Source organism: Anomaloglossus baeobatrachus, chromosome 3 (genome assembly GCF_048569485.1).
Source record: "Anomaloglossus baeobatrachus isolate aAnoBae1 chromosome 3, aAnoBae1.hap1, whole genome shotgun sequence".
NCBI classification, from domain to species: Eukaryota; Metazoa; Chordata; class Amphibia; order Anura; family Aromobatidae; genus Anomaloglossus; species Anomaloglossus baeobatrachus.
The window spans coordinates 483,137,261-483,160,118 of NC_134355.1; the positions used below are offsets into that span (position 1 = coordinate 483,137,261).

A 22,858-nucleotide genomic window follows, 5' to 3' on the forward strand; every position below is an offset into this window, starting at 1 on the left:
CCTTGATATCTATGGAGGCGAGGAATTCCCCTTCGACCATGGATGCAATAATGGACCTTAGGGACTCCATTCTGAATCTCCGTACGTGCACATGTTTGTTCAGGTGTTTGAGGTCCAGGATGGGTCATACTGACCACATCCTTTTTGGGGACCACAGAGGTTGGAATAAAAACTCCTGAACTTCTCGTCGTCCGGGACGGATATTATCACTCTTGCTGTTTGGAGCGAGTGGATTGCTGAGAAAAAGGCCTCGCGTCGTTTGAGTCTTTGGGGGGTTTGAGAGACGGAACAGACTCGGGGGTCTGGTCCGAAATTCTATGTGGTAACCGGAAGACACAAGGTCTTGCACCCATCTGTCGTCTGAGGCGGCAGCCCAGATGTGTTGAAAAGAGCCGCAGTCGACCCTCCTACAATGAGTGTGTCTTCCGGGGCGCCAAAGGAGTCATGAGGGGGGAAAACGTCGGACGAGTCTGCCTAGTCCTGGACTGTTTCGGTCTAGGCTGCCATGACTAAGTGGGTTTCGGGGAGAGCTGAGAAGGTCGGTCCCTGCGTAGTCCGCGGCTAGTGGCGGGGGCAGAGCGGGATGTCGACCAACCAAATGAGTTCCGAAAGGAGCGGAACGAGGACTGTGGACGTCTGGTGAAGGTCGTCCTGGGCTTCAGCTGGGGAAGGGAGGTACTTTTTCCTCCCGTGGCGTCAGAAATGAGCTTGTCCAGACGTTCGCCAAACAATCTGTCTGGAAAAAAAGGGAAGGCCCGTGAGAGACGACTTGAAAGCAGAGTCCGCTCGCCATTGTCGGAGCCAGAGAGCTCTCCGGATGGCTATGGTATTTGAGGCGGCAAAAGCTGCGCAGGTAGCAGCATCAATGGAGGCCTACATGAGGTACTCCGCCGCAGTGGCAATTTGAGCTGTTACCTCTGACGGAATGAGGGAACTGGGATTCCTCAAGCGAAGTGTTAAGGGATTCTGCCCAGACCGAGATCGCCTTTGCGACCCACACAGAGGCAAAGGAGGGCGAGAGGGAGGAACCCGCAGCCTCATAGGCAGAGCGGGCGAGGTGCTCCACCTGTGTCTGTCGGGGCCTTGATGGAGGAAGCATCGGGTAACGACAGGAGCGTTTTTGTGGCAAGGCAGGAGACCGGGGGGGGGTTCGACCGAGGACGGATCGGCCCAGCCCTTAGGGGCAGGTGGGGCAAAAGGGTACCGGGACTCCATGAGTTTACGGTTACCGAAGCGCCCGTCAGGCTTCTCCCTTTGCTTTGTGAGGATATCCTGAAACTCCGGATGATCAGCGAAAACCTTTTGGGGTTTCCTTGCCCTCTTAAAAGGAGACCACATGGTCAGGGGGATCTTCCACATGCAGAGCTTGGTTGATTGCTGCTATAAGGGAGTCTATTGCAGTTTGATCATCTGGGGAGGGTGAAACCAAGGAATCATCTTGGTGCAAACAGCATTCTCCCTCCTCCAGCTCTTCAGAAGCCGTGGAGCGTGTGGGAGAGCCTGCCCTGTGTGCTCCCGAGGGAGAGCCCGCTGGAGACACCCGGCCGTGTGCTCTTTTCCTGATCCCTGCAACCGGTGAAGCATGTGCCCGGATTACCTCATAAGGATCCTCAATAGAGGTATCCTCAGGCTGCGTTCCGTCCAGGAACCCAGAAGGGTGTGGAGGACGACATTGCATAGCCAGAACCAGGTTCTGTGACAGTTTTTCCATGGATTGGGACAGAAACTGTGCCCATTCCGGTGGGCTGGGAGCCCTAGGCTCTGGGCTGATGGTTGCGGCGGTGGTGGCAGGGGGGTCTTGGGGAGCTATAGGGACATAGGACTCACAGAGAGAAGAGGTGCGTTTACGTGGTAACTCAGCGTGGCAGGCAGTGCAGGCTGAATAATAGACTATGTGGGCTTTAGCACTCTTAGTGCCCTTAGAATTCTGCATGTTCCTAATAGGAGTATGTCAGGAGGGGGAGCAATGCTCAGCAGAGCTGCAAGTGAAGCAAGCACCTTACCCGAATCAGCCTATGGCCCTGTCCACAGGAAGGATGAAGTTCTATGGAGATCTTCGCACGCATTCCTGAGGGGGGCGGGGCTTATCGTGGGGAGCAGGGCTTGGCGCTAAAACAGCATGAGGATGAAGTCAGTGTGCCCCCCTGCTGTGGGTAGTAAAAAAAAAAAAAAAAAAAAAAGGCGGGAAGGGAGCTTCTGATAGTTTTTCTCCCTCTCCCTCCAGTCAGCACACAGCTTGTCACTGGTGGTTCTCTCTGCCGGCTTTTCTGCTAGAGCAAATAAACAGCGTGAGTCCCTGAGCTCTGTGCACTCCCCCTGCCACCAGGAAATTATCTGTGCAGATTCTCTGCACACAGGAGTGACTTCCCCCTCCTCCAGCCAGCAAGCTAGAGAAAGGTTAACCCTGTATGTTCAGGATCCTTCTCTCCTCCTTGCACCCAGCAAGGGACTTTCTCATAATAAATGCTGTAGATGTCCTGGGGCCTTCCCTGCAGCGTCTTTTCTCCCTTTGTCTGGGAAACCAGTCAGGGGGGATCTCACCTTAACACACTGCTTCAGTCCAAGCAGTGAAAATAGCAGATTCAGCTTGCTGTGTCCAGTCACGCCGGTGCCATATTCAACTCAGAGCCTGCAAAGAGGGGCTGAGGAATTGTGCTATAGGGGCATAGGCCTCTACCCTGGGCTTTGGAAAATCGGTGTCTGTGGAACCCGTCGTCCAGCCCAGGATCCAGCGTCGCAGGAGGGGGTACGTGGAGGCGACATTCCACGTTCCCGAACGTTGATGGTAGTGGGAGATCGGTCCCAAAAGGAAACAGTCGCCCTCAAAAAATAACAAACCTTGAAAGGAAGTGCCTCCTACAGACACTAAGCTAAAATTGAGGCTGCCTGGCCAAGGGGTGTATACTGCAGAGGAAGAGCTATGCTTTTGCATCTAGTTAGTGTCCTCCTATGGATAGGCAGCATAACACCAATGGTCCTGTATCCCCCAATGAGGCGTCAGAGAAACTGGTATTATTGACAAATTAGATGAGCTGTGGCGTCTTGCCCACATCACACCTGTGCCCATTTCAGAGAAGCTGGGAGAAGAAACTGGTGGGTCAGCGCAAAAAAAAACAAAAAAAAAACCCCCAAAAACCTCCCAATATGCAAAATTGCGACAAGAGTTTGCAACTTTCTAAAAGCTATTGCACCAAAATTCTAGTGTGAGGTCTTTGACGAATCGGGCCCAATATGACTACATAAATAGCAATTTAGTGCAAGGCTTTAAACACCGGTCCAATAGAAGCTGCATGATCTACCTCTTTGGCCAGTACACCAATGAATCACTCACTTGTGGCACTGGACACTCCCAAATTCTGTTTGCAACTCTTAGGGTACTTTCACACTTGTGTTGTTTTCCTTCCGTCACAATCCGCCCTTTTGGAAAACAGCGGAATCCGTTAACTGATTCCGCTGTTTCCCATAGACTTGTATGGATGATTGATTGTGCCAAAAGGACCTGCGTTGCTTCCGCTGGGCGATGCTGCGTTGCTTCTGCCCAGCGGGAGGAACTTCGCATGTAACTTTTTTTGACCGGCGGAATCCTTAGGATTTCACTGCGCATGCTCTCTCTGGCTCCCTGCACCCGTAACTAAGGTAAATATCGGGTAACCAAGCCAAGCAAAGTGCTTTACCCGATATTTACCCTGGCCACGTGTGCAGGGAGCCCGACACTTCCCCGCTCGGCTCCGCCCCCTCCCGCACTCCACATGTGTATTCTCTCTCTATCTCTCTCTCTGAATCTCTATCTATCTATTATATTATATATTATATTATATATTATATTATATTATATTATATATTATATTATATTATATATTATATATTATATATATATATATATATATATATATATATATATATATATATATATATATATATATATATATATATATATATATATATATATATATATATATATATATATATATATATATATATAGACACACACACACACACACACACGTCCTCAGCGCCATGGCCCCACTCTGCTCCACCCACTCCGCCCCCTGCACACATTCTCGGCGGCCGAGCGATCAGTTTAACCCCCCCTGGGAGCGATCAGTTGATCACCCGGCGCTGGGAGCGATCAGCTGATCCGCCAGTGAAAAAGGAAAAAAAAAAAGGCTGATTCCGTTGTTTTGTACGATCCGTTGCATCCGTTGTGCCACTATATATAACACATCCGTTGTATCCGTCTCACAACGCAATGCAACGGATACCGTTCAACCCAAGTGTGAAACTAGCCTTAACAAGTAAAACATTCCCACACAGTCATAAGTTTAGCAATTTATTTATATACAAGATACTGTTGCTGTGAACACAAACCGTTTTAAAATAAAGCGACTTGATTTTTTCTAATACAATAGGTTTTTGTTGAAATTTATGAGCAGCTGATATAGGACATACCACATTTATTATCCTAAAACAAAAACAATTCAACGTGGAATAGTAGTGTTAGTACATATAACCATCAGAGACCACAAATTCCCTACATGAAAACAAACTGACTACAAATAAATAGATGTGAACGGTTAAAACAAATCAAACAACACTTAGCATTGCCTTAACCCGTCATTAAATATTAAAAAAGGAAAACAAAATTGTACTTTCTAGGTAATGCTGGTGTCTCTGGTTAAGCACAATTTTTATTTCTAGGAATTGTGATTTGCAGATGATACACAAAATAGCTCTAGAGAATGCTCCTCCCCAAAAAAAAAACCAAAAAAAACCTGGAAAAAAAATTAAAAAGTCTATAGGTAGCAAAAAAAGAAATAAAAAAAAAAAAAAAAAAAAAAGAAGGAAGAAAGATGTATTTATTGCAGGAGCAGATGTTCTAATAAACTCCTCCGTAAAAAGGGCAAAAATCAGTCTGTTCTCTGAGTACATATACTGAGAAATCTCAATTGTATGTAGTCTCAAACTACTCCTCTTGGTGCAGAGCAGTTTAGAAAAGTCAACTCTTATTTCAAAGCCCTAGCATTCATCAACATGTCCCAGTGCATAATACAGAGATGCACAATATGGATTAACCTGGGGTGCATGAAAGTCAAGAGACACTTCAACGTACCAAGCACACACTATAAGGAGAGATATACACCAGCCCAACTTGTGACCGCATGACAGTAACAAGCAAGTTTCCTAAGGTTAAACCCTATCCAACTACTGCTTGTGTGGGTTAATCAGTTTGGGACCATACCCGACAAAGCTTATAGCATTTAGGGGTGATACACTAATATAGTAGGTAATTGTAGGACACCAACCATGTCAACTGTGGAATGTTATGTACAAAAAGGATCAAATTTATCATCATAATCTCATAATATAAGAGTTGTGAAACCTAATCTAAGAGATGAAAATGAGCCATTGCTTTCACATGTATGTAAGTGACTTGCAAGTCATTCTACATGAGTGATCATGGCAACACACACTTATAATGCACAGACATAACATAGATGACAATTTTTGCCATTTATACACTTGAAGCATTAGCCTTGCACTTGGGTAGAATGCATTATTCAAAATATTTCTAAATTAATTCTTCGTCTTCATTTGAAGTGCTACTGTGAAGTACCATACTGGAACGTCAACGTTTACGAACAGCCCGCTGCTTGTGTCAGTTATATCAATACAAGTAGTCTATAGTCATCAGATGAGATGAGTTGTAGAACGACTGAAGGTATGGTACTTCCGTTCAAATAGATTCACCATTGATGGAGAAGGCGCATACTGAAAAGGCAAAGAAAGAAAAACATAAGATGAGCATAAAACTACCACAACAGATAGTTCACCAAACTTCACATTACAAGCTGCACACATTAATAGCTTTGTTAAATCTGAGGATTCTGGTGTGATTGCTGTACAACTATGAAAGTTTGAACTAATTTTCCCGCCACCTGGCCTGACTGCTCCTCAGTGTCCCTTTTCCTCCTACTGAGAAGCACGAGATCTCAGCAGAAGCTGCAGCTGTGAATTTGGCTGGGTGAAGAACGAATACACTTAAACTCATGAGTAGAGATGAGACAGGATCATGCCAAGTACGTGAAACGAGCAGCTCAGACAGGCTCAGCTCGAGTCCAGAGTATAACGAAAGTCAATGGGGAAATTTTTCCAGGAGATCTTCCACAAAAGAAAAAAGGTTGAGTTCCCATTGACCTCCATAATGCTCAGTACTTGAGTCACCTGTCTAACCTGCTCGTTTCTAGTCCCAGTAGTGCTTGCTTATCACTACTCACGAGCCATTTCATTCTATGGCTGGACTAAAAAAAAATGCTCATCTTAATATAAATCCACAAAAAAAAAAAAAAAAAAAAAAAAAGACTGAACACTGGTGGCACTCACCCAGTTAAAATTTACTTTATTTCATCCAGGCATAAATAAGTGAGAGGGGGATGTGGGAGACGTCTGAGATGATGGTGACTGTCTCGCGCACAGCGGCACTTAGTCAGGTCCTGATGAGTCAGAACCCGACAAAGCGCAGCTGTGCGCGAAACGGTCATCGTTGTTTCAGACGTCTCCCACATCCCCCCTCGCTTTTTTTATGCCTGCATGAAAAAGAAAATGTTAACTGGGTGAGTGCCACCTGTGTTCCGTCTTTTTTTGTGGCTGGCCTGTGACTCTTATGCTCTTTTAGAAGTAGAGCACCGCCCTGAATGGCGGTTTGGCCAGACTTTGTGCTTGTTGGATTAAAATTGAAGTGGAGCAAGTTGTGTGAGCTGCTTGCTGCAAGACAGTTTTCTTATTCTTGGATTTCATCTTAATATCAAGGTTATACGGCCATGGATTGTAAAAGTAAGTAGATCTGATGAGGTCAGTTTACTTAGATATTTATGCAGCTTGTGTAATGAAATCTGGTGAGATTCACTTTAAAAGGCATTAAAAGAAACAAATCAGTGAAATCAAATCATCCTAATTTGTGCATCTGTGACTAAGGTGGATATTTTGCTTTCTTTCCAAGTTTTTATTCAGATAATTTTCCTTGCACGTTCCACCTCAAACACATTTTTCTCCAAAACAAGATAACATAGTACTTGTCTTTATCCCAATATGAATCCTTGATCACTGAGCAGACTGAGATCCCCCTTTTTAAACATGGGCCGAATGTCTGCATGGGGAAAAAAAAAAACAAAATACAAAAAAACAAAACCAGGAGCTCGCATCAGCCTCCTCTGTACTTCGGATGAGACTCGCACAAACCGTATATACCTTGATTGTTTTACAGACTCATTCTAATCCTTTAAACACGGGAAACCATTTGGTATGTAAGACATATGCCATATGGATGACAATACAGATGAAAAAGCATCCATTTATTATCCAACGACAAAGGATCAGGGGTTTTAAATTAACCTGTCAGTTTTTTCCCTATTACACCAAAAATATCACCTTCTGCAGCTCCTGGGCTGCTTTCTAGGAAGGTGCACCTTGTTGCTAGCCCCCTTTGCAGACCCCTAAAAGAACTTTATAAAATCTTACCGTATCCTATGCAAATGAGTTTGGTTGGCCAGATGGGCGGGCTCTAATTAGTCTCCTGTCTCCACCTCCAGCCGCTCTTCACCGTCCCCCAGGCATGATTTAAATGGATGACGCTGCACGCTGTCATCGTGCACACTGCTGGAGTCTCGCGCAGGCGCATTTCGCTGTTCCCCTATCGCGGGGCTGAGCATAAAAGTTTCCCTCGCGCGAGCGCCTGTGATGTAGTTGCGCAGGCAAGGCAAGGAGATATCCTGATTTAGATGAAAAGGGGATACCACCTTAGGGAGAAATTCCGGGACAGGACGCAGAACCACCTTATCCTGGTGGAAAACCAGGAAGGGAGCTTTGCATGACAGCGCTGCAAGCTCAGACACTCTGCGAAGTGATGTGACTGCCACCAGGAAGGCCACCTTCTGAGAAAGACGGGAGAGAGAAACATCCCGCAGCGGCTCAAAAGGCGGCTTTTGAAGAGCCGTCAGGACCCTGTTAAGATCCCAAGGTTCCAACGGACGTTTGTAAGGTGGAACCATCTGGCAAACCCCCTGCAGGAACGTGCGGACCTGCGGAAGCCTGGCTAGACGCGTTTGAAAAAACACGGAGAGCGCCGACACGTGGCCCTTGAGAGAGCCGAAGGACAAACCCTTGTCCATTCCAGATTGTAGGAATGAAAGAAATGTGGGTAATGCAAACGGCCATGGAGGAAAACCGTTATCAGAGCACCAGGATAAGAAGATTTGCCAAGTCCTGTGATAGATCTTGGCGGACGTTGATTTCCTGGCTTGTCTGATGGTGGCAATAACATCCTGAGATAACCCTGAAGACGCTAGGAGCCAGGACTCAATGGCCACGCAGTCAGGTTGAGGGCCACAGAATTCAGATGGAAAAAACGGGCCTTGTGACAGCAAGTCTGGGCGGTCTGGAAGTGCCCACGGTTGACCCACCGTGAGATGCCACAGATCCGGATACCACGACCGCCTCGGCCAGTCTGGAGCGACGAGAATGGCGCAACGGCATTCGGACCGGATCTTGCGTAGTAGCCTGGGCAGCATCGCCAGAGGGGGAAACACGTATGGCAGTCGAAACTGCGACCAATCCTGGACCAAAGCGTCCGCTGCCAGAGCTCTGTGATCCTGAGACCGTGCCATGAAGGCCGGGACCTTGTTGTTGTGTCGTGACGCCATGAGATCGACGTCCGGCGTTCCCCAGCGGCGACAGATCTCTCGAAACACGTCTGGGTGAAGAGACCATTCCCCCGCGTCCATGCCCAGTTTTCTACGCCCGGGATGTGAACTGCGGAGATGGTGGAGTCTGTGTCTTCCACCCACTGCAGAATCCGCTGGACTTCCTGGAAGGCTTGATGACTGCGAGTGCCGCCTTGGTGGTTGATGTAGGCGACGGCAGTGGCGTTGTCCGACTGGATTCGGATCTGCCTGCCCTCCAGCCACCGATAGAAAGCAAATAGGGCTAGATATACTGCCCTTATCTCCAGAATATTGATCTGAAGGGACGATTCTATGGGAGTCCAGGTTCCTTGAGCCCTGTGGTGGAGAAAAACCGCTCCCCAACCTGAAAGGCTCGCGTCCGTGGTGACCACGGCCCAGGTTGGGGGGAGGAAGGATGTGGGTAGGAGCCACCACTGAAGTGATGTTTTGGTTGCGAGGGAAAGAGAGATGTTCTTGTCGAGGTAAGCAGCACTCGTCCCATTTGCGAAGAATGTCCATTGGAGTGGCCGTAGATGGAATTGCGAACGGCACTGCCTCCATAGCTGCAACCATCTTCCCCAGGAAGTGCATGAGGCGCCTTAAGGGGTGTGACTGACTCCGAATAAGTGACTGCACCCCCGCCTGCAGAGAAAGCTGTTTGTCCCGCGGTAGCATGACTAACGCTGGCTGGGTATGAAATTCCATCCCGAGGTAAGTCAGTGATTGGGTCGGCGTCAACTTGGATTTCGGGAAATTGATGATCCACCCGAACTGCTGGAGAGTCGCCAGAGTGACGGTAAGACTTTGTTGACACGCCACCAGAGAAGGGGCCCAGACTAGGAGATCGTCCAAGTAAGGGATCACAGAGTGGCCCTGAGAGTGCAGGACCGCCACGACAGATGCCATGACTTTGGTGAACACCCGTGGGGCTGTCGCCAGGCCGAAAGGCAATGCCACGAACTGGAGGTGTTCGTCCCCGATGGCGAAACGCAGGAAACGTTGATGTTCGGGTGCGATCGGCACATGGAGATAAGCATCTTTGATGTCGATCGATGCCAGGAAGTCTCCTTGTGACATCGAGGCGATGACCAAGCGGAGGGATTCCATCCGAAACAGTCTGGTTCTCACATGTCTGTTGAGCAGCTTGAGGTCCAGAACGGGACGGAATGACCCGTCCTTTTTTGGCACCACGAACAAGTTGGAGTAAAATCCGCGACCACGTTCCTGAAGGGGAACGGGAATCACAACTCCTTCCATCTTTAGAGCGTCCACTGCCTGAAAAAGTGCGTCGGCCTGTGCGGGGGTTGGGGCGGTTCGGAAAAAACGAGCCGCAGGTCGAGAGCTGAACTCTATCCTGTAACCATGAGACAGAATGTCTCTCATCCATCGGTCTTGAACGTGAGGCCACCAGGCGTCGCCAAAGCGGGAGAGCCTGCCACCGACCGAGGATGTGGTTAGATGAGGCCGAGAGTCATGTGGAGGCCGTCTTGGAGGCAGTGCCTCCCGCGGCCTTTTGGGGGCGTGACTTGGACCGCCGCGCATAGGAGTTCCTTTGGCCTTTCTCCGGCCGGTTGGACGACGAGGATTGGGTCTTGGCGGAGGGACGAAAGGACCGAAACCTCGATTGGATTTTTCTCTGCTGAGGTCTCTTAGGTTTGGACTGGGGTAAGGAGGAGTCCTTTCCCGTGGATTCCTTAAGAATCTTATCCAACCGTTCGCCAAACAAACGGTCGCCAGAAAAAGGCAAACCAGTTAAGAACCTTTTGGAAGCAGAGTCTGCTTTCCATTCGCGCAGCCACATGGCCCTGCGGACTGCCACGGAGTTAGCGGATGCCACAGCCGTACGGCTAGCGGAGTCCAGGACGGCGTTCATGGCGTAGGACGAAAATGCTGATGCCTGAGAGGTCAAGGAAGAAACCTGCGGAGTAGAATTCCGCGTGACGGCATTAATCTCAGTCAGACATGCCGAGATTGCTTGGAGAGCCCACACGGCCGCAAAGGCCGGGGCGAAAGACGCGCCCGTGGCCTCATAGACTTCACCAAGAGCTCTGTCTGTCAGTGGCATCCTTCAGGGATGCGCCATCGGCAACAGACACAACGGACCTAGCAGCCAATCTAGAGACTGGAGGATCCACCTTGGGACAGTGTGCCCAGCCCTTAACGACTTCAGGAGAAAAGGGGTAACGTGTGTCAGTGTGCCGTTTAGCAAAGCGCTTGTCCGGGACCGCTCTGGGCTTCTGGACAGCGTCCCTGAAATTTTGGGGAATCACGTTTGGGGAATCGAAATTGGTGTTTCTCCTGCTGAGAAGCCGGCTCCTCTGCAGGAGGAGGTGGGGGTGAGAGATCCAGCACCTGGTTGATGGACGAGATAAGATCATTTACCAAGGGGTCCCCCTCAGGGGCATCAAGGTTAAGGGTGAAGTCAGGGTCAGAGCCCTGAGTTCCCACGTCCGCCTCGTCTTCCTGAGAGTCATCAAGCTGGGATCCAGAGCAGCGTGAGGAGGCCGGGGAAGAGTCCCAGCGAGGCCGCTTAGCCGGCCTGGGGCTGCGATCCGGGCAGGAGTCCTCTGCCTGGGACCTAGAGGCTATCCTGGGAGCGCGCTGCGGCGCGGACCGAGAGGGGCCTGGAGGAGACAAACTAACAGGGGCCGGGGCCTGTGAAGGGCCCGGTCTGGACTGCAAAGCCTCAAGGAGCTTAGATGACCATTTGTCCATAGACACTGCAATGGATTGAGAAAGTGACTGGGAGAGTGTCGCAGCGAAAGAGGCCAACGACTGTGACTCTGTCCCTGCAGACTGCTCAGGGGGAGCCGGGGGATCTACATGAGCCGAGGGGCCCACAAGTGCCCGAGGCTCCGGCTGAGCAAGCGTGGCAGGAGTCGAGCATTGATCACAGTGGGGGTAGGTGGATCCCGCAGGCAACATAGCCCCACAAGAGGTACAGGCCGCGAAAAAAGTCTGTGCCTTAGTAGCGTTGCTCCTTGTGGACGACATGCTGTTGTCTCTTAGGAGAGTGACCACTGAGGGTATATGGGAAAAGGGTATACAGCCTTTCCGAACAGATATATATAACTATATATATCCCGGCACCCTAGGGGGACCAACACCGGGTGACCGGTGTGGCTTACCAACCGCTAACAAGCGGAGTGTGTCCTCCAGATTCCCTGTCTTGGATCCCCCAGAGCTGCAGAGCTTTGCCGCTGAGTAGCATCCACCGGCAGAATGCTAAAAATGGCTGCCGGGGCTCTCAGGGGGGGGGGGGGGGTGGAGCCGAGGGCGGCGGCAGCAAAGAGCGGGAATCTGGAGTCCCCAAGTGGTCAATGAGGGTGGGGGGAGACATGCAAAGATGCTCCAGCCCTCGGAGCCGACGTCACGTCGGTAATCCCGCCCTAACCCGACAGGCAGGCCCGGGGGCGGGATTTTGCTCGGCTAGGCCACGGCGAAGCCGGGGACTAAATTTAAGGCCGTGCCCGACAAGCAGGCACGGTCGGCGCGGAAGTCCGCCGAAAAAAAACTGCGGACGGAACCACCGCGGCTTCCGGGGAGAAGGCGCGACCTCCCTCCCTGTACAGTCCACACATGGGGACACAGAGTACCTTCCAGTTGCAGGGCCCGGTCCCTGGGGGTGAAGAAGCTCCGGACCGGCAGGTTCCACCAGGGGCTGCGGATGGAGCACGGTTCCAGCATGTGGATGACCGCTTAGGATCCCACTTCTCCCAGAGCCGCATAAGGGATTGTGAAGGAGACGGCATGTGGCTCCAGCCTCTGTACCCGCAATGGGTACCTCAACCTTAACAACACTGCCGACATAGTGGGGTGAGAAGGGAACATGCTGGGGACCCCATCGGGGTCCTCTTTTCTTCCATCCGTCATAACTATGTATGAGAATGCATGAGTGGATGTGTGCCTCCTTCCACACAAAGCATAAAACTGAGGAGCCCGTGATCCACGGGAGGGTGTATAGGCAGAGGGGAGGGGTTACACTTTTTTAAAAAAGTGTAATACTTTGTGTGGCCTCCAGAGGCAGAAGCTATACACCCAATTGTCTGGGTCTCCCAATGGAGTGACAAAGAAAACAGTTCAAGTTATTCAGAAAAAATACTGGCTGATGGGCTCTACTACACACTTGACCACAGCAGCTATCCTGGTGACTTCCAAACTAAGCAGACATTGCTTATGAATTCAGTGCAATGCAGGAAAGGGATGTGGGAAGATGAGTATACCTCAAATTATTATTTGAAGAAAAACAAAAAAAACTTTTTTTTATATTTTTCTATACATGAACAGATGTAAGGGCTAGAAAATGGTTTCAGGGCAGCTGCAGACAAGTATACGAAAAATTGTCCAAGTTTCAGCCATCAAAGTCGGATGTAACATGGATGAAAATCTGATGACAAAAAAAAAAAAATAATGCCCGTGTGTCTTTTATGCCCATGTGATGTGTCATCCGTTTTCATACAACTAAATTAAAAAATGTACATGATCAAATACAACTTACTAGGCTAATAGAAATTTAGCCGTAAAACTCGGACGCTCCATGTGAGATCAGATTCTTTCCCCACTCAGACATTAATGCGAGTCTCATCCAAGACCCTGATGAAAGCAGTGCATGATGCAACATATTTCTCATGGACAGTCAGACAGAAAAATAAAAAAAAAAAAAAAAAAGTGTTTATTTGAACACCGCCAATGAATACCATTGGTCAGTGTTCTTCCCTTGTGCTATCAGATTGAAGATTTGGACAGCACACGTCCGATTTATTCGCATGTCTGTATGAGCCTTAAAGAGGTGGTTTACTACTCTGCAGTAGTGGCCACTTCCCTGTAAAAATAAAAAAAATCGGGAAGGCTTTTTTCAAATACCTTGTTCATCCAATTGTGCCTCTGAGTGGTGCTATTGCAGTACACTCATCCCCATGAAGTGACCCCCAGGCTCCATGATCTCTGATAACCAGTGATGTCACGTCAACTGGAAGTTGACGTGACATCACAGAGGCTGGCCCCAGTCCTCCTGAGTGACTGGTCTGTGGGTGGCGGTTTCACTACTCATCACAGCCCAGCGTCACAGTGCAACATGTCATGCGTGCTCTTCACTGCAGAGCGCCGCAAGTGGGAGTGATGCTAGGCTGGGATGAGCCGAGAAACTTTCCACAACCAGATGTCAGGTCAACTGGAAATTGACGTGACATCTCCAGATATCAGAGGTCACTTCATGGGGATGAGCGGACCACAATAGCGTCGCTGAGAGGCAGAATTGGCTGAACAAGGTACTTAGAAAAAGCCTTCCCTATCAGTTTTACAGAGATGTGGCCACTACTGCAGAGTTAAGAGCAAATTGAGTCAAACTGCAGCTATATAAGCAAGACAAGGTTAAGGCAAGCTTTTAGTTTAACAATGTGAAGTTTTTACCTAACATTTCTGCCTGCTTTTATTGAGTAAAGAACTTTTAAAGTTACTGAAAGGCCACAAATACACTATTAGCGATATGTAGCAAAGCTGCAGTATCTAGCTAAAATACACTTTAAAATCCTTGGAAAGAAAGTCCAAAACAAAATTGTGCTTAATGTGCCTAGAACTCCCAATGGACAGGCCATCACCAGTTCTCAGATGAGGTGACCAAGAGTGAAAGTTGTAATACATCACATCTATGAAGCTCACATGGGTTAATTGTTCACAGCGAGGGCTCCGATGGCATTATCATAGGCGACTTGCTGCACATAGTCTGCACGATGGGAATTCTGTTCTGGATGTTCTGTAGTAACAATTTGGGGAATACTACGTGCACTAGTTGTATAAAGCTGAGGGGTAGACTGGCTTGCTTCTCCTTTCAAAGAGCGAGACAAAGCGGAGAATATTCCATGGGCCCTGGGACTTTGCGAGCTCCCATCAAGAGAGTTAGATCGCTGAACAGCAGTGTGTTTAGCTGCTCCATTAATGTCGAAAGTAGAGGAAGAACGTGTCATCTATAAACAGAATTGTACATTAGGTCAGGAGGGAGGAAAATAAAAGTTTAATAGAGGTTTAAAGTGTAACCATGGGTATGATAGTTTGCCCTATGAATATATGTTAAAGCGTCTAACATGTGCTTCTCAGTTATGTAAAGTGGCATCGTCAATTCTCAGTAGCCAGTGTGAACCAATTTTATATGAGCCGGCATGAAGGGAATCGGGGGGGGGGGGGTGGGAATCTGTTTAATAGTAAATACTAGGCAGGAAAATGGGGGGTACAACTGCAGACTCACTGAATGTTTGTTATTCAGTTGACCCCTTCACGAACATTGACGTACCTTTACGTCATGGAAAACTACGTCAGACACGGTAGCTGTGCCGTCAGGGACTCTGCTTCAGACAGTAGAGTCCCAGCCCTTACAACAAGGGATGATGCCCGCGCCATCCCTGGCTGTTTAACCTTGATAAGCTACGATACGCCAGGGACTTCACCTGAATCACATATTTCGGAGATGTAGATGGAAACTCCAATGTAAGTTATCCTGTGCTCTATGCGGAGCAATGTGAACTGAAGCAAACAGCATCTGGAGAGCAGATTTTCCTCAGTTTCTTTTTTGAGGGAGGGAGCCATAGTGTTATTCCAGAGCCTATGTGCTACCAGTAACATGGAAGCTCCCTATATTTCCGTTAACAGATGACGGAGCTGAGTGGGGACTTGTGTTTTAGTGGGTTCAGTTGAATGCTATTTGGTGACGTTTTGGGTACAGAACAATTAAGATCAGTTCACATTTACCTTGTGCTCTATGCTGAGCACTTACATCAGGGTTTCCATCTACATCTCCGAAATACGAGATTCAGGTGAATTCCCAGATAGATCCATTCGATATAACGAGGCAGCAGAATTACTCCAGTCTCCGTTCGGCCTCTGTTCAGCGATGTTAGTCTTTTCAAAGGTAAACAAAACTGTAGATGACCGTACTTTTGTGCACGCCTAAAAAGATGGACATCGCCGGATCACAGGCGAGATGAGAGGCCAAAGTGACTCCCTCTACCTCATTACAGGGAATTTTGTCTAAATCACTTTGTTTCAGAGATTTACACGCAATTTCCGGTGTAAGCGCTCTGCGTAGAACGCTGGATAAATGTGAGCCGCGCCAATCTGCGAACTTTGGGAGGCAGAATAAACAAACAGCAGTTGAGTAACTGGCTTTGTTTGTTTACGCTGTGCACCTTACAATATAATTGATTTATTCCTCTGGTCAGTAAGATTATAGCGATACCAGATTTATATACTTTTATTAGATTTGGCTAGTATCACAATTTTTTTACAAAATTAAAAGGGTATTTTTGCATTACCAGATTTTGAAGGCAATAGTTTTTTTTATTTTTCTGCTGACAGTCATGTGAGGGCTTGTTTGTTTGGGGTTTTTTTGCAGGATAAGTTGAAGTATTTGTACCATTTTGGGCCACAATCAAATTTTTGATTGCTTTCTATTCTCTATTCTTTTTTGTGAGACACAGTAATTCAGGAATTTTTTTTTTACCCATTCACTGTCATAACAGTAATAAGACAGATTTATTCTTCGGGTCAGTATGATTACAACGATACCACATTTTTATAGAAAAAAAATGTTTTTACATTGCTGTATTCTGAGAGCTATAACTTATTTTTTGCTGACGGACCTGTTTTTTTGAGGGACAACATGACTTTCAGCAGTACTATTTTTATATATTACTTTGTTACTTTGATCGAGCTTTATTCCACTTGTCAGCTGTGTGATGAAGAGACCGTTTTAGTTTTTTTTTTACTGTAGTCACTGAAGGTGTTTACTAGTGTGACAGTTTGTGTTGTTCTGGACAGTGATACCAAATGTGTACTTTTTTATTTAAACACTAAATTTACATATTTATTTGCATTTTTTTTCTCTATTTCTAGTCTTTTTTTTTAATACTTTTCCTATTTTAAGATTTGTTTGTTTTTTTTAACTTAGTCCCTTTATGGTACATTAGCTTTCAGTGGTCTGATCACAGATATAATACACTGCAATGCTTGATCACTACAGTGGATTATAGGCTCTCTCACACACCATGCAGCTGGGTAGCCCCAGGGTCATCATGTGATGACTCTGGATTACTATAGCAGCAATCTGGTCTCTATAATCGCATTACAGGTGAACGATTGTTTTGGAGAGGAGTGTAATCCTCTCCCTGCCACCTGAATGCTGCGATTACTATCGATTGCAGGATCTTGAGGGTTATATTGCCGGGAGCGGTGCAGCTCTCAATGCCACTCCAGGCAGCGAGAGCTGGGTCTCGGCAACAAGATAAGCTGCAGACCCGGTAGTGATCGTGGTGGTGCAGTGCATGAACCCCTGCGATCACCAGGACGTACTGGGTACGTTCTTGTTCGTTAAGGTCCAGACAGCCAGGACGTACCCAGTATGTCCAATGTCTGTAAGGGGTTAAACGTCCAAAGCTGACAACAGCAAATAAGACGTGCAGACCAGTGGGTATGCCATTTCTCATGCCCATCGGCCCTCATTCAACAAGATCAAGGGGTGCTAAGAGGTATATACACTACTATGAAATGGCTGTACATTAATATCAGCTAGCAGATCAATTGAATTTGCTTGAGTCAAAAAAAAAAAAAAGAAAGTTTGTAAAAAGTTAAAAATCTCTCCCTTCTCACACCATTAAAAATAAACAAACCTGGCATCACCAAGTCTGTAAAAGTGCAGTCTATGAAAAAATATAATTATTCCGATTGGTAAATGACATAACAAAAAACAAACAAGTAAATTAAAAAAAAATAAAAATAAAGTCATTTTTAACAAATAAAGGAATAACGTGAACGAAACCCAAAAACTTACTGCAGCTTTGCAGTTTTTGGGCAATTTCACCACACTTTGTTTAACGCCTTCAGACCCCGGGCACTTTCCGTTTTTGCGTTTGTTTTTTGCTCCCCTTCCTCCGAGAGCCGTAACTTTTTTATTTTTCCGTCAATCTTGCCATATGAGGGCTTGTTTTTCGCGGGAAGAGTTGTACTTTTAAATGAAACCATAAGTTTTACCATATAGTGTACTGGAAAACAGCAAAAGAAGGGAATTTTGTTTACTTACCGTAAATTCCTTTTCTTCTAGCTCCAATTGGGAGACCCAGACAATTGGGTGTATAGCTACTGTCTCCGGAGGCCACACAAAGTATTACACTCACAAGTGTAAGGCCCCTCCCCTTCTGGCTATACACCCCCAGTGGGATCACTGGCTCACCAGTTTAGTGCAAAAGCAAGAAGGAGGAAAGCCAATAACTGGTTTAAAGACCAATTCAATCCGAAGAAACATCGGAGAACTGCAACCATTCACATGAACAACATGTGTACCGAAAAAAACCCTAAGAAAACAGGGCGGGCGCTGGGTCTCCCAATTGGAGCTAGAAGAAAAGGAATTTACGGTAAGTAAACAAAATTCCCTTCTTCTTTGTCGCTCCATTGGGAGACCCAGACAATTGGGACGTCCAAAAGCAGTCCCTGGGTGGGTAAAAGAATACCTCGTGGTAGGGCCGTCAAACAGCCCTTTCGTACAGGTGGGCAACCGCCGCCTGAAGGACTTGTCTACCTAGGCTGGCGTCTGCCGAAGCGTAGGTATGCACCTGATAATGCTTGGTAAAAGTGTGCAGACTCGACCAGGTAGGTACCTGGCAAACCTGCTGAACCGTAGCCTGGTGCCGTAATGCCCAGGACGCACCCACGGCTCTGGTAGAATGGGCATTCAGCCCTGAGGGAACCGGGAGCCTAGCAGAACGGTAGGCTTCAAGAATTGGTTCCTTGATCCACCGAGTCAGGGTGGATTTGGAAGCTTGCGACCCTTTACGCTGACCAGCGACAAGGACAAAGAGTGCATCCGGGCGGCACAGGAGCGCCGTGCGGGAATGTAGATCCTGAGTGCTCTCACCAGATCCAACAGATGCAAATCCTTTTCAAACTGATGGACTGGATGAGGACACAAAGAAGGTAAGGTGATATCTTGATTGAGATGAAAGTGGGATACCACCTTAGGGAGAAAGTCCGGAATCGGACGCCGAACCCCCTTGTCCTGGTGAAGACCAGGAATGGAGATTTGCATGACAGCGCTGCTAGCTCGGACACTCTCTGAAGAGACGTGACCGCTACTAGAAAGGCCACTTTCTGTGAAAGACGGAAAAGGGAAACAACTTTCAAAGGCTCGAAAGGCGGCTTCAAGAGTCATTAGAACCTTGTTCAGACTCCAGAGCTCTAATGGCCGCTTGTACGGAGTGATGAGAAGACAAACTCCCTGCAGGAACGTGCATACCTGCGGAAGTCGGCTAGGCGTTTCTGAAAAAATACAGATAGCGCTGAGACTTGTCCTTCAAGGGAGCTGAGCGACCAACCATTTTCCAACCAAGATTGTAGGAAGGAAGGAAAAATAGGCGACGCAAATGGCCAGGGAGAAACTCCTTGAGCAGAGCACCAAGATAAGAATATCTTCCACGATCTGTGGTAGATCTTGGCGGACGTTGGCTTCTTGGCCTGCGTCATGGTGACAACCACTCCTGAGATAATCCTGAAGACGCTATGATCCAGGACTCAATGGCTACACCGTCATGTTCAGGGCCGCAGAGTTCAGATGGAAAAAAGGGCCCTTGAAACAGCAAGTCTGGTCGGTCTGGTAGTGCCCACGGTTGGCCTACCGTGAGGTACCACAGATCCGGGAACCCCGACCTCCTCGGCCAATCTGGAGCGACGAGGATGGCGCGGCGACAGTCGGACTTGATCTTGCGCAGCACTCTGGGCAACAATGCCAGAGGTGGGACACATAAGGTAGCCGGGACTGCGACCAATGTTGAACTGAGGCGTCCGCCGCCAGAGCTCGATGATCGTGAGACTGTGCTATGAAGCCGGAACAAAGTTGTTGTGCCGTGACGCCATTATGTCGACGTCCGGCATCCCGCAGCGGCGACAGATCTCCTGAAACCCGTCCGGGTGAAGAAACCATTCCCCTGCGTCCATACCCTGGCGACTGAGGAAGTCTGTTTCCTAGTTTACCACGCCTGGGATGTGCACTGCGGATATGGTGGATGCCGTGTCTTCCACCCACGTCAGAATCCGCCGGCTTCCTGGAAGGCTTGCCGGCTGCGTGTTCTTCCGTGGTGGTTGATGTATGCCACCGCTGTGGAGATATCCGACTGAATTCGGATGTGCTTGCTTTTCAGCCACTGCTGGAAGGCTTGTAGGGCAAGATACACTGCTCTGATTTCCAGAACATTGATCTGAAGGGTGGACTCTTGCTGAATCCACGTACCTTGAGCCCTGTGGCAGAGAAAAAACTGCTCCCCACTCTGATAGACTCGTGCCTGTCGTAACTACCGCCCAGGATGGGGGTAGGAAGGACCTTTTTTCTGACCATGAGGTGGGAAGAAGCCACCACCGTAGAGATTCTTTGGCCGCCTGAGAAAGGGAGACGTCTCTGTCGATGGGCGTCGACTTCCCGTCTCATTGGCGGAGAATGTCCCATTGTAGTGGACGCAGATGAAACTGCGCGAAAGGGACTGCCGCCATTGCTACCATCTTACGTGAGAAGTGCATGAGGCGTCTCAATGTGTGCGACTGATCCTAAGGAGAGATTGCAGCCTTGTCTGTAGCGAGCACTGTTTGTCCAGTGGAAGTTTCACTATCGCTGAGAGAGTATGAAACTCCATGCCTAGATATGTTAGTGATTGGCCCGGGGTCGGATCTGACTTTGAAAAGTTGATGATCCACCCGAAACTCTGGAGAGTCTCCAGCGCAACGTTCGGCTGTGTTGGCATGTTCCTTAAGAGGGTGCCTTGACAAGTAGATCTCCCAAACACGGGATCACAGAGTGACCTTGAGATTGCAGGACTGGTACTACTGCTGCCATGACCTTAGCGAAGACCCGTGGGGCTATCGCCAGCCGGAAGGCAGAGTTACGAACTGAAGGTGTTCGCGTCTTATAACAAAGCGTAGAAACGCTGGAGCTCTGGATCAATCGGCACGTGGGGATAAGCATCCTTGACGTCTATCGATGTTAGGAAATTTCCTTGAAACATTGAGGCGATGACGGAGCGGGGGATTACATCCGGAACCGCCTGGTGTTCACGAGCTGGTTGAGCCGTGTTAGATCCAGAACGGGACGGAAATACTCGTCCTTTCTTGGCATCGCAAATAATTCGGAGTAAAAACCGTGACCTTGTTCCTGAAGAGGAACGGGGGTCACCACTCGTTGTGCCTTTAGAGTGCCCACCGCCTGCAGAAGAGCATCGGCTCGGTCGGGAGGTGGAGAAGTTCTGAAGAATTGAGTTGGAGGACGAGAACTGAACTCTATCCTGTACCCGTGAGACAGAATGTCTCTCACCCAACGGTCTTTGACCTGTGACAGCGAAATATCGCCAAGGCGGGAGAGCCTGCTACCGACCGAGGATGCGGAGAGAGGAGGCCGCAAGTCATGAGGAAGCCTCTTGGAAGTGGGTTTTCAGGCTGTCTTTTTTGGGCGTGACTGAGCCCGCCAAGAAACTGAGCTCCTCTGATCCTTTTGAGTCCTCTTTGGACGAGGAGAAATGGGACCTGCCCGAGCCTTGAAAAGACCGAAAACCCCGACTGTCCCTTGGTATGTTGGGGTTTGTTTTGTCTGGGCTGAGGTAAGGAAGAATCCTTACTCTTGAACTGTTTAATGATTACATCTCACGCACACTAAACAGTCGGTCAGCAGAACAAGGCAAACTGGTTAAGCCCTTTTTTGGAAGCAGAATCTGCCTTCCATTCAGTTAACACCCAGGCCCTGCGTAAAACCACGGAGTGAGCGGACGCCACTGCCGTACGGGTCGTAGAGTCCAGGACAGCATTAATCGCATAAGACGCAAATGCAGACATTTGGGCGGTTAAGGATGACACTTGCGGAACAGATGTACGTGTGACCGTGTCCATCTGTGTAAGACAAGCTGAAGTAGCTTGGGGTGCCTCTACGGCTGCGAATGCTGGAGCTAACAGCGCGCCGATAGCCTCATAGATGGATTTCGACCAGAGATCCCTCTGTCTGTCAGTGGCATCTTTAAGTGCAGCCCCATCTTGCACTGCAACTATGGATCTAGCTGCAAGCTGGAGATTGGAGGATGCCCCTTGGGACACTGGGTCCAGCCATTGCCCACGTCAGGGGGTAGGGATAACGTGTATCCTCAGCCGTTTGGAGAAGCGCTTAACTGGATAAGCGTGGTGTTCCTGGACTGCCTGTGTAAAGTCAGGGTGGTCAAGGAAAGTATTTAATTTACGCTTGGGATACGTGAATGGAATTTCTCCTGCTATGAAGCTGACTCTTCCACTGGAGGAGCTGGGGGAGAAATAACTAACATTCTATTGATGGACGCTATGAGATTATTGACTATGGCGTCACCATCAGGTGTATCCAGATTGAGAGCGGTCTCAGGATTAGATCTTGAGCAGCTACCTCCGCCACATCACACAGAGAGTCCGCTTGCTGGGACCCTGACTAGTGTGATGAAGTCGATGGCCGCTCATAGTGAGCCTCTCAGACTATCTGGGACTGTCGTCCGTGTCAGAGCCGTCACTCTGGGAAGCAAATGACCCCTCGGAGCTCAAAGTTGTTCCCACTGAGGGGGACCATGGATAATGATGAACAGTGGCCATGGATTTGAGAGACTTCTCTGGACTGCAAGGCTTCTAGTCTCATAGCCATAGTCTCAGAAAATCTGTCAGTAAATACTGCAGGCTCCGTCCCCATGTCCTGGACGGTTAGCAGAGACTCCGTAGTATACAATGGGGGTCTATGTACACTGCCGGCCATATAGCCGTACATGCTGTACCGGCTGCATAGAAAACATGTGCTTCTGCACCTCTGTTTTACACAGACAATATGCTGTTATCTCCTCCGCACAATCAAGGAGGGTATATACAAAAATGCAGCTAAACAGTGCAATGCATAGTGAATAAGCATATATGTATATGTGCACTTCGGCACTAGTGGAGTCAGCACCACAGGTGCTGCTTAACGCCTGGCCACAGCGGTTGTGTGACTATCCGAATCCCTGCCAGGGATTCCTAAACTTGTCTCTTCTGTCGCTACAGAAAACACTGACAAGAATGGCTGCCGGCGTCCTGTGTAGAGGAGGAAGCCGTGGGCGTGCCTGAGAAAGTGCGGGAATCCG

At 48.4% G+C, this 22,858-nt stretch overlaps 1 protein-coding gene across 2 annotated transcripts in view; it reads right to left on the reverse strand.

Moving 5' to 3' along the window:
- Positions 1-4,355: 4,355 nt before the first annotated feature.
- Positions 4,356-22,858, reverse strand: part of ECT2 (epithelial cell transforming 2) — a 303,927-nt gene continuing 285,424 nt past the window's right edge. For both annotated transcript variants that reach the window (XM_075338550.1, XM_075338549.1), the window contains one exon: positions 4,356-5,769. In XM_075338550.1, the coding sequence (XP_075194665.1) occupies positions 5,689-5,769 (81 nt within the window). In that variant the 3' untranslated portion in view covers positions 4,356-5,688. The remainder of the gene's footprint in view (positions 5,770-22,858) is intronic.